Source organism: Mus caroli, unplaced genomic scaffold (assembly GCF_900094665.2).
Source record: "Mus caroli unplaced genomic scaffold, CAROLI_EIJ_v1.1 scaffold_15351_1, whole genome shotgun sequence".
Lineage (NCBI taxonomy): Eukaryota > Metazoa > Chordata > Mammalia > Rodentia > Muridae > Mus > Mus caroli.
In genome coordinates, this window is record NW_018391338.1 from 7673 (window position 1) to 20565 (window position 12893).

The window sequence follows — 12893 nt, forward strand, 5'->3', positions numbered from 1 at the left end:
TCTCTGTCTCTCTGACACTCTCTCTCTCTCTCTCTCTCTCTCTCTCTCTCTCTCTCTCTCTCTCTCTCCTGGTCTATTAAGCCACCTTTCTTTCCTGTGCTGTGAGGTGTGTAGATCCTATCTCTGACTCATTCTGTCAAATCTTTCTCTGATTCATCATTTGTCCACCACTCAATTAGATATCACTTTTGAACATAGTTGCCTCTTTCTACAAACTAACATTACCTTCAGTGTTAGGGTTGAAGGTGTGCACTAAGGCCTTGTAAGTATTCCAGACAGAGATTAAAAACATGTATTATTCCAGCTGGGTCACACAATCCTGACTATGGATGTTAAAATTAAAATTCCTCTGGAGAGTGAGGACTCAGAAAGGTAGGCAGATATGGTACAGCCTCATGGCTGCTTTCAGAAACTGCACACCCTGTTTTTTTTTTTTTAATGACAGCATCAACAAGAGAGTGTTAAGCATGGCACTACCTGTGATAGTGAACAATGACCCAGAAGACATGAGCAATTTGACAAAAGGTCACTCAGCTAGGGAATGGTGGAGCCAACTCCAGGGCCTGGCCACTTGCCTGTTGGGTGAGACAGACTCTGTCATGTCTATCACATGTTTAATTGTGTAAGTTCAAGCAAATGACTGGACCTGGGCTGTAACCAAAAATCTCTCCTGCAGCTTGAGCTGGACCTGATCCACAGTAGTCCTGAGATTATCCAGAGGTCAGCATAAAGGAGAAGTCAAACTCTAGAAGTTTCGTTCTGCACCAGGGGGACCCACAGGTCTGAAGGAGAAAATGGCGAGCTTTGAGAAAGGAGAAGCCAGTAGATTGACAGTTCTTGTATCCAGGGACTCCCTAATTGGCCCCCAGATGACAAAGCCTTGTTAATGGACCATGTGAGAATTGACTAATTTCAGAAGATGAGTACTTCAAAAGGTTTTCTTGATATGTGTCTTGTATGCATAATATTTTTATACATTGTGAGAGTTATATTATTCAAATTCTGGTTTCTCTGTTCTCCTACCTTGTTTAAATACAGGAAATCACCTGTCTCATGTTTGGGTAAGCAATTCTTACCACTTATTCTCTGCCATGCCAATGAATGCTGATAACACAATGGCTAAGCAGAAGACAGAATAGGGAGCAAGATTACATCAGCCAGGAGAGGAGAGAGACAGAAAAGAATTTCAGGTCAAGATGAGGAAGACAGGGTCTGAGAAGACACCATGAAAATAAACATCTAAAGCCAAAGAGCCAGATCAATAATAATGTTGATTCAGGTATCATGAAATAATGACTGGGAATCTTAGAGGGTAAGTTAGATCCTTTAACTTCTCAGCCACTGAGGTGCAGCTTGAAATAAATCTTGTGTTCTCTGTGCATTGTAGAGGACTAGAAGAGACGAAGAAATATAGCTGCTGGATTAATTCTATTATTTACACTTATATTAAATTAATTCATTTTGCAGTATCTGGAGAAGGAAATGAGGACAACCATAACAAGCAGTGAGGGATGCCCAGGGAAAGGCTGACAGGTGTCTGCAGGCAGTGCCATTCCATCCTTTTATTTCTTCACATCCTTTCCTGTTGAAGACACCTTTGATGCAGATGCACATGGACAGAGACATCTTAACATGCTTTCCCATTTCTAAGAAGGTTACCCACTGATCTCTCCACACTCACTCTCTCCAATTTTGCAATTATAGTCCATGGATTTTCATGACCATGTAACATTCCTATGAGTCACAATGACCTCATCAATATAGAATCTTACTTTGAAGACATTTATCCTTCTAAATCAAAGGAACAACCAAATATCCTGCAGTGTTCTGTCCTCTGGAAAAGATTCTCCTCACCACTATCTTCAGATAGATCCCACAGATAGGACACAGTGCTCTTTTGCCCACTTTTATTTGGGGCTGGCATGCTACACAGAACCATGTGTAACCAGCATGACATTGGTCCTTCTCCTCAATATACCTGGGGACAACAGATTCAGGATGTGGTGGCTCCTGATGCAGCAGGAGTGAACCACTTGGGCCATTATCTTTTGACTTTATGGTCTGCTAAAGATGTCTGTGGGTACACACTTACATTTTATGATTACAGTTTCGTGACTCAGCACTTGGGTGCCCAATTAATTATGGGCACCAATGGAAAAAATAATAAAAGGAAAAAACCATATATATGCAGATATACATATGCATATGTGTGTGTTTGCATGTACATGCACGTTTCTATGTTTATAAACACATATACAGCTACTATCTTAGCATTTTATTGCTGTGAAGAGAAAACATAAACATGGCAACTCTTCTAAGGGAAATCCTTTTATGGGACTAGCTTAGAGTTTCAGAGTTTTAACCTATTATCATCATGGAAGGCATGACAGCATGTAGGCAGACATGGTGCTGAAGGAGGAAAGAGTTCTGCATCTTGATCAACAGACACCAGAAAGAGACTGTATACTACCCTGCTGGATCTTAAGCATGTATGACCTCAAAGCTATGTCTCCACAGTGACATACTTCCTCTAACAAGGCCATACTCCTTATAATAAACCATGCCTCCTAACAGTGCTACTCCCTGTAGCTATGTATTCAAAAACATGAATTCTATTGAGGTGATATCTATGTAAACCACCACATCCCACTCACCAGTCCCAGAAGGCTTCTAGCCATATCATAATCCAGAAATGCCTTCAGTCCAACTTCAAAAGTCCTCATAGTCTATAATAGTCTCAAGTTTGTTTAAAAGTCCAAAGTTCAAAGTCTCTTCTGAGATTTATGCAATCTCGTAACTGTAATCCCCTACAAACTCAAAATAAAAAACAGATTGCATACTCCCAAAATACAGTGGCATAGGATATACATTACTGTTCCAAAATGGAGGAGAGGTAGGATAGTGAGGAAATACTAGAACAAAGCAAGACCAAAAACCAGCTGGGAAAACTCTAAACCCTGCATCTCCATGTCTGATGCCAAAAGCTCTTCATATATCCAACTCCTTTTAGTTTGGTTGACTGTAACACACTTCTCTCTCTTGGGCTGGTTCTGAGCACAGTTAATAGCTTTCCTTGACAGATATCATACAACTCTGGCATCTCCTACATCTTGTGGACTCAAAGGCATTCCAGGTGTCAACTTCACAGCTTCACATGATGGCCTTTCACAGCTTCTCAGTGGCTTCTCTGGGCTGCCATGCAGGGACATCCCTGCTACATGCCTGGCCTCAGCGACTTTCCTTAGTCATGGAGTGAGATTCCTCAACTCCTTTCTTTTATTCTTGACTCTAAAGCCAGAAACATGTGATTGAATTTGCCAAGTTCTGCTGCTTCCTGCCAAATTCTGTGGCTCCCTTGTTCTAGAACATCTTTACCAACTCTCTCTTTTCAATGATTTCTTTCATTACCTAAGCTTGGCTGTCCTGGAACTTCTTGCTCTGTAGAGTAACCTTGATCTCAGAGGTCTGCATTGTTCTGTTTCCTGAGTGCTGAAATACAACCAAAGGCCACCATTCCTAGACCTATTCTTTTCTTTAGTTCCTTTTCAAACAAGATGGAAGCTTAGCTGGGTGGGATCTTGCTACCATTGAGACCACCCTGTCCTTAATTCCATTCTGTATCTTTAATCTTTTTTCTCCTTGAGCAAAGAATTTAACTCAATTCTATTTCCTGGTGCCCCTTTAACCCTTGAACCATACATTGTGTATTTTTCCTTGCCAAGCTTGCTCTGTTTCATCAAAACTCTCTTTATAAGAGTGAACCACAAAATAGAGTCTATGCTAGGTTGTTTTATACTTTTCTGTGACAGACAATACAATTAACCTAAATATCTTTATCATAGCCTCAGTCACACTCTTCAGACAAGGACAAAAAAGAAGCCACATTCTCCACCAAAATATCACAAGAAAGATCTCTAGGCAACATACTAACATTCTTCAGCTATGAAACTTCTTGAGCCAGGCTCCCATAGTTCAAGTCACCCTCAGTACCACTGTCTTCCATGTTCCTATTAATATGGCCCATTTAACCCTACTTGAAACATTCCGCTGCTTTGCTAATCCAAAGTTCTGAAACCCACATGCCTTCAAACAAAAGCATGGTCAGGCCTATCACAGTAATACCCCAGTCCCTGGTACCAACTTCTGTCTTACTTAGGGTTTAATTACTGTGAAGAGACAACATACCCTCAGCAACTCTTACAGATTTTTTTATTTTCAGTTTGTTTGTTTGTTTGTATGTTTGTTTGTTTATGTGTATGAGTGCCTTGTCTGTATGTGTATATGTGTAACCCCCATTTGCCTACTGCCTTTGGAGATCTGAAGAAGGTGTTAGATGCATTTATCTAGAGTTACAGGTAGTTGTTAGCTACCATGTGGGTTGTAGAAGTTGAACCCAGATCCTCTGCAAGAACCACAAGTGATTCCACCTCTGAGTGATCTCTACATCACCCAAAATAAAACATTTAATTGGGGCTAGCTTATAGTTTCAGAGGTTTATTCCATTATCATCAGGGCCAGAAGCATGGAATTTGCAGTCAGGCATGGTGCTTGAGGGGCCAAAAGTTCTACATCTTTATCCTTAGTTAGCAGAAGGAGACTGTGTATCATACTGGTGTACCATGAGCATATATGAGCTCAAGACTCACCTTCACAGTGACACTCTTCTTCTTCTTCTTCTTCTTCTTCTTCTTCTTCTTCTTCTTCTTCTTCTTCTTCTTCTTCTTTTATTATGTATTTTCCTCAATTACATTTCCAATGCTATCCCAAAAGTCCCTCATACCCTCCCCTCCACTCCCCTACCCACCCACACCCACTTTTTGGCCCTGGCGTTCCCCTGTACTGAGGCATATAAAGTTTGCATGTCCAATGGGCCTCTCTTTCCAGTGATGGCCGACTAGGCCATCTTTTGATACATATGCAGCTAGAGTCAAGAGCTCCGGGGTACTGGTTAGTTCATAATGTTGTTGCACCTACAGGGTTGCAGATCTCTTAAGCTCCTTGGATACTTTCTCTAGCTCCTCCATTGGGGGCCCTGTGATCCATCCAATAGCTGACTGTGAGCATCCACTTATGTGTTTGCTAGGCCCCAGCCTAGTCTCACAAGAGACAGCTATATCAGGGTCCTTTCAGCAAACGCTTGCTAGTGTATGCAATGGTGTCATCGTTTGGAGGCTAATTATGGGATGGATCCCTGGATATGAGAGTCTCTAGATGGTCCATCCTTTTGTCTCAGCTCCAAACTTTGTCTTTGTAACTCCTTCCATGGGTGATTGTTTCCAATTCTAAGAAGGGGCAAAGTGTCCACACATTGGTCTTCGTTCTTCAGTTTTATGTGTTTTACAAATTGTCTCTTATATCTCCGGTATATTAAGTTTCTGGGCTAATATCCACTTATCAGTGAGTACATATCATTTGAGTTCTTTTGTGATTGTGTTACTTCACTCAGGATGATGCCCTCCAGGTCCAACCATTTGCCTAGGAATTTCATAAATTCATTCCTTTTAATAGCTGAGTAGTGACACTCTTCTTCTAACAAGGCCACATCTCCTGTAAATTCATATCTCCTAATAGTGCTATGACCTATGGCCAAGTGAAGTGGACATGTCTGGTTTCTTTGGAAAGTCAATCATGTCAAAGAATGTTTCATTGAAGCAGACACAGGTGAAAGGATGTTTTGCTGAAGCAGACATGTGAAAGACCCATGGTGTATAAAAGAATATGAATATAACCCAAAAGACAGTAGATGATTCCAGATGTTATTTGTACACCTTACTATTGTTTATTGGTCAATGTTTGCTATGACGTTATAAAAAGAAACTCAAATAAAACTTCTGGTGGTGTTCTGAAGGCTTCTTGCCACTTCTTCAGTCTTGGGTCAACTAACAAATTGATGGCCTCTGGTACAGACTCATGTGCAGTTTTACTACGACAGACTCATATCTAAGGTAAGACCCATGGGAGGACACATGATGCTTGGTGGAAGTACAAATATGACTCTGTAACAGACAGTGATTAGAGACCTACATAACTAGCTTTACAACCCTTCTTTGGTCCTGCATCTTCATGGATCATCACATCATTGAGAGAGGCACAGCAAAGAACTTCTAGAGTCCCTGGTGATCCTGGTCCCTCCTGCTGACTCTTATGGAATCGGCTGAGGTCTGGTCTACAAGATTGTAACACTGCTGCTGATTCTGTTTATTACCCTGACATTACTAAACTAGACTACTAGTATATATTCTGACAACACAGATTAGATTTGCTTCAAAGAACTATTTCTAAACACATCCACTTCCCTAGTATTTTAACCTTTCTTTCCAATTGCCTCCAATGGATGGTGGGCAAAAAGGAAATTTAAACATTCAAGAACCCTTACTAAATATAGGTTGAAAAAATAAAAACCTACAGACAAGTGTTCAAACACATCCATGGAGGCCATACCTATTCAAACCACCACAGACAGTGAGTTTACTTTGTCATTTGAAGCCTTGTGGTTCACATAGCAGAAGACTACATTAATAAGATGTCAATATCCTAAACAGATATTCAGATTCAATGCGCTTCTATCATAATCCTAGCAGTCATTCTCTTGAAATTGCCAAATGAATCTTAAAGTTTAATGTTAAGTGCAAGGGGCTCAGAAGAGGCTTCTGGTGGTTGTAATAAAAATGGCCCATAGGTTCACATATTTGAATACTTCATCACCAAGGAGTGGAACACTTTGGAAGAATTAGAAGAATTAGGAGGTATGGCTTAGTTGGAAGAAATGTTTGACTGGAAGTGGACTTTGAAGTTTCAAAAGGCCATGTCAAGTCCAGTGTAAATTAGGATGAAGCTCTCAGCTACTTCTTCAGAGCCATGAGTGCCTCCATACCCTACCATGGTGATTAATAATGGACGAAGCATGTAAAACTGTAAGCAAGGCCACAATTACATGCTTTCCTTTACAAGAGTTGCCATGGCAACATTTTCTTCATAGCAATAAACAAGGGACTAACACAAGACCAAACAGTCTCTTGAAAGAAGGACAAAGGGTAAGAACTCATGTTTAACACTTTTGAAATCATCCAGAAAGCCATAGCAAACCAGAAAGATCATAGAATCTAGTAGACTAGGACACTCACTTCAGCACTAAAACTTATTGACATATTAGTTGAGGACATAATAATCTTTCACTGTGGAAAACATAATATTTTCCAGAAATATGGATTACTAACATGGAAATCTATATGAAAAGAATATAATCTAGCCATTACCATATACTGTCCACAAAAATAATTCAGAATGGATCAAAACCTAACAGGAATTGGATTCAAGATGGCAGTAGCTGCTGGGACCTGCAGGATCACACAGCAGCTCTGTTGAGTATGAGAGATACACACAGAGGCTTTAAGCAGAGACATGATGATGGTGGAGGAGTTTGCAGAGCCTGAAGTATCTGTAGAACAACATTTTTAGACATGGAGATCTAATGGGAAGATGCTTTTAGACAGAGGTGTCATGAAATTGGAAGGAGAATGGTGAAATGATGGATGAGGTGGCAAAGTTTATGGGAGCACTAGGAGAGTGTGGCTATAGGAAACATGTCATTGCTGAATAGGGCTAGTTCTCTGCCTACCATGAGCAGGACCAGATGGACAGCCTACAACATGGAGTTTTCACACTGTAGCCCATCCTGCTTGTCCTGCTGGGAGAAGGACAGTGTTGGACAAGATGGAGAATGGTTTACCCTCTGGATTGTGTAGCCCGGACAAACCTCCACAGTCTGTACTGCCACCAGGGACCATTTTTGTGTCCATGGTTTGTGATACAGCCAGGGGACATGGTGATGTCAGTAGTTCATGTTGCTGCCCCCCATCTGGATGCCAGTGGTCTGTGCTGCAGCTGAGTGTCGAGTTGGTGCCCGTGTTCCATGCTGTCACCAGAACTATGTGGAAGTCAATGATTCAGGCTACTGTTGGTTGTGATGGGTAAGGAAGCTTCCTTTGTAGTGGTGTCAGTGACAATTGTAGACTCATAGTTGAGTATGAGAGACACTGAAGGCTTCTCTGACAACCTTCCAATACACACTAGTAAAAAGAAATAATGTAGACAGGAATCCATTGAAGAAAGCTCACAAAAAAATGATGGGGTGCTGACATGTAAGTCTTCACAGTAGATGACTTCTGGCATGGGCTTGGGGCAGAGGAAGGACTCAGTTATCATTTTGGGACTGGACACTGAGAGTTTAACAGTGCTCTAGTCAGGACATGGGCAACACTAATTAGATTGGTGTGGTTTTCCTTTCTTTTTCTTTTATTGGTGGGGGAGGGTACAAGGGTCTGGTAGTACACATGGGAGGGCTAGGAAGTGAGTGTGATTGGGTGCATTGTGAAAGTTTTTCAAATAAATAATAAATAAAAATAGTAAGACAGAAAAAATTAAAATAAGAGCCTAAAAGAAACTTTAAAAACAAAACACAGGAGTAAATCTTCATAACATGGGATCATGAAAACAATCTTGTATATCTAATGAAAAAAAATAACAAGAGATCCAAGTGCTTGGCCAGGAGCAGTGTAGTATGCCTTTTATGTCTTTAAGTAGGCTGGAGGATCTCTATTAATTTGAAGCTAGTTGGGTCTACACAGTGAGTTCTAGGCAAGGCACGGTTACATAGAGTGTATCTGTCTCAAAAAAGTAGTGCATGAACTGAATTTTATCAATTTGAAAATGTTTATAATCACAGGACATCATCCAAGAATCAAAAATTCCCCCAGCTGTAGTGCCCCATCCCATAATCCTAACACTGGGGAGGTAGAGGCAGAAAGATTAAAAAACTCAAGGATATCTTAAGGAATGTGAAATGTTCCAGACTAGCCTAGGATATTGGAGACTTCTCAAAAGATAAATATATATGTAAACAATAGTACTGAGCATAAACTATGAATGAAGGGTACCCTATCTCCGCAATATGTGGCAACAGAATAAAATCAGGGGTTGAGGCCACATTAGGGAAAGAATGGTTCAGGCACTGAACCACAGAGGAATGTGGTGTTTGGTGAGAGAAGAGCTACTCTGCATATGACAGACAGTTCATACTCACCACCATTGTAGGGTTGGAAGGGAATCAGCAGTGGGCAGCCAAAGGTGAGACACACCCTTGGATGCTGCATGCAACTTAGAGCAGACGTTGGGAGGTTCTGATGAGAACCCAGCTCCTTCTCTTTCTGCAATGCATCATTTCACAGGAGAGGTCACCATAGCCACCCATAGACCACACTGAACATATATGTGATGTTTGCTCTCTGAGCTGTATTGATTCTGTGCCACAAATTATCAGCTTAATTTTGTCATGACAGCACATGCTGTGGTACTTAGCATACACTGCCTCAGCCTTCTAGTTGTCTCTAGTATCCCGCTATCCACAGCAGGCATGTTTTGTGTTGGTTTATAGATATGCTGTTGTTTCCTGTGAACTACTCCAGGTTACATAATGCATATTACTTGCTGCCTTGTCCGTAGGGGAACCAACGCATCAGACTATAGCTATGTAGATTTCTTCTCAACAGACAAAAAACTTCTCACCTCCTGCTGTCAGCCTGGACAGTACTACTTGATTTGGCCACAAGAATGGGTGGAAATAAAAGCAGACAACTGTAGAAAAGCTGGGTCATTTTTATTATTTCCACTCTTTCTTACCTTCCGTAATAGGATGGGATGATGGTTTGAATGTGCTTAGCCCATGGAGTGGTTCTATTTGGAGGTGTGGCCTTGTTGGAGTACGTATGGCCTTGATGGAGTAGGTGTGTCACTATGGGTGTGGGCTTTAAGACCCTCATGCTGACTGCCTGAAAGCCAGTATTCTAGAAGCCTTCTGATGAAGATGTTGAGCTTTCAGATCCTTCCTGCCTTCCAGGAAACTGCCCTTCTTCCTGCCCCCTGATGATAATGAACCTGAGGGCCAGCCCCAATTAAATGCTGTCCTTATAAAAGTTGCCTTGGTCCAAATAACATGTTGGATATAACATTCCTCCTTAAGAATGGACATGAGAACAGAGAAGGTCACACCCAAGAGCTAAAACCATGAGCGACAAGTGAACCATTGCCATTACCATCCAGTAACATTACTGAGCTGTTTGGGATTATACCATAGTGACACCTGTCAATCAGGACAACAATGTTGGTTTCATGATGTTTAGTTCCAATTACTAAGTACTACATTGGTTCAAATGTATATATTGATTTCACAAAAGAAAGAAACTGTACTTTTCATAAATAGTGAATACTCAGATTTAAGCTTCCCAGGATTCTGGTTTACCAGGCCAGCCTACCATGTCCCATCACCTTGAGAAATGCCCTCTTGATATCTTTGTTTCTCAAACTGTAGACCACAGGGTTGAGCAAGGCTGTGAAGACATTGTAAAAGAGTGAGATCTGCTTGTCTCGCTCAGGGGAGTAGCTGGAGTTTGGCCTCATGTAGATGTAACTGGCTGGAGCATAGAAGAATGTGACCACAGTCAGGTGGGAGGCACAGGTAGAGAAAGCCTTGCAACGGCCCTGGTTGGACTTGATCTTGAGAATCGCCATGGCAATACGAATGTAGGAGGCCACAATGAGGGAGATTGGAATAACAACCACAAAAACACTCAATACAAAGTCCACCATCTCAATGACATGAGTATCCATGCAAGCCAGGCTACGCACTGAAGGACCTTCACAGAAGTAGTGGTTGATCCTGTTGGGTCCACAATATGGCAGACTCATGGTGAAGAAAGTATGTAACAAAGAAGAAAATAAACCACATATCCAAGACCCTCCTGCCAACCGTATGCACAAGCCCCAGTTGAGGATGACAGTATAGCGCAGTGGATAGCAAATGGCCACATACCGGTCATAAGCCATGACAACAAAGAAGGTGCACTCAGTCATACCCAGGGCACCAAACACATACATCTGCAGCCAGCAGCCAGCAAAGGAGATGGTCTGAGAGTGAGCAAGAAGATGAACCAACATCTGGGGCATGGTGGTGGTGACATAGCTCATATCCAACAGGGAGAGGGTAGAGAGGAAGAAGTACATGGGAGTGTGCAGCTGTGTATCCAGGCAGACCAGCATGATGATGAGCCCATTGCCCAGGACTGAGCTCAGGTAGCTGAGAAGGAAGACAATGAAGAGGATGCTGTTGGTCGTGGGATCACTGGAGAAGCCAATCAAGATGAACTCAGAAACCCAACTTTGGTTCTGCCCTGGAATCATCCACATGGTGGAGGCTGTAAGAGAATCCATTATTTTATGTGTTACCTGACACATGCCAGTGATAGAGACAGAAAGGGAAGATACAGGCTGAGGAGGTGGCTCAAAGATGAAGCACTGTGTGGTTTCCAAGGGGACCAGACAGCTCAAAGTTGTGTCTAACTCTAGTTCCATAGGATTTGACTCTTTCACCTCCACAGGCCAGACTCACACATGCTAAGCAAGCATCATATAGACAAAGACCTATAGACATAAAATAAAATAGAACACTCTTTAGTTTCAATAAAACAAGGCTGGGATGTGGGTCCTGAGCTCAGTGGTCAGATCCTGTGTATTCTTCTTAAGTCATGAACCTTCCAAAGCCTCAGTCTCTTCACCTATTTAATGAGACTGTTGATAGTCATGGCTTGGGGTTGTGATGAATATCTAAAGCATCTCACATAACTCCTGGAAACATCACATACCACATGACATGGCATATGCTGTCTCACCCTTTCAGTCCATCTCTGGGAAGGCAGAGACAGGAAGTCCCCACAGCAAGAGGGATAAGCTACCCTCGCTGAAATTATGAGAACTAGAGTCAACTGAGAGACCCTGCCTCAGTGAATAAGACGAATAGCATAGCAACTGAGGAAAGTTTTCATATCAGTCTCTGATCTCTCTCTTAGTCTCTCTCTCTCTCTCTCTCTCTCTCTCTCTCTCTCTCTCTCACACACACACACACAAACACACACATACACACTAAGAGAAAGACAGAGAAACAGACTGACAGAGGCACGGCTGCCACTGACATGCAAAAATTAGTAAACAAATAGATGAAAAGACAGAACAAATGAAACCCAGGCCTATGCAATACGGTCAAATGAATAAGGATAGAAGCACATGTGTGCACTGGGGACACTGTGAAGCCCATGTGTGCACTGCACTGGGGACACTGTGTTTCTGCAAGGAAAATCCCCACCTCCCTCTGCACAAAATATATCCATTGCAGGTACACTGTGGATTTAAGGGGTAAATCTAAAGCAATCAAATTTATTTTTAGAATCAAACCTAATAAATATTGTCAAAATTTGTCATTTTTGAATAAGCAAAGATTTTCTTAAAGGAACACAAAAAAGTACTTTCCATGGAGTAAAAAATAATGGTAAGCTGGAAAAATCAAAACCAGTACTCAGTGAATTTCTACAAAGACTTAGAAAAGCACAAACATAACATCAGACGCTCCAGGAGAACAGAGAACACTACTGAAGGCAGTTCACGGAGACAGCTGTCTATTGGGCACTGATGAGGGTAAGAGGTTCTCAGCACCATCACTCATCTGGACATTGCAGAGGACACCACAGAGCCACGCCCACCTCTGCTTCTCAGCCTCACATCCCCAGACGCCTACCAGCATGGCTGCAGTAACACATGTCTAGTATTAACAGGGGTAACTAGATCCAACGGGGGAGAAAATTAAAGTGATCCCTTTAGTGGTGCTTGGCTGTGCTCCCTAAGGTTGAACACATTTAATGCATTGTCCAACAATACAAATTAAGTATAATTCTGAAACAATATGTATGCACATAGACACATACAAACATATGATCAAGGAAAGGCATGTAAAGGAAATTTTCAAACACTATTCTTAGTAGTCTGAAGTAGGGCTCCACTCATATGCT

At 41.8% G+C, this 12893-nt stretch overlaps 1 protein-coding gene across 1 annotated transcript; it reads right to left on the minus strand.

Moving 5' to 3' along the window:
• Positions 1 to 10293: 10293 nt before the first annotated feature.
• On the minus strand, positions 10294 to 11289 carry LOC110289118 (olfactory receptor 2A12-like). The gene has a single exon (XM_021155304.1). The coding sequence runs from the start codon at positions 11287 to 11289 to the stop codon at positions 10294 to 10296; it is 996 nt and encodes a 331-aa protein (XP_021010963.1).
• Positions 11290 to 12893: the final 1604 nt, after the last annotated feature.

Coding starts and splice junctions, on each gene's coding strand:
- LOC110289118 (XM_021155304.1), bottom strand. CDS start 11,289: ATGTGTCAGGTAACACATAAAATAATGGATTCTCTTACAGCCTCCACC.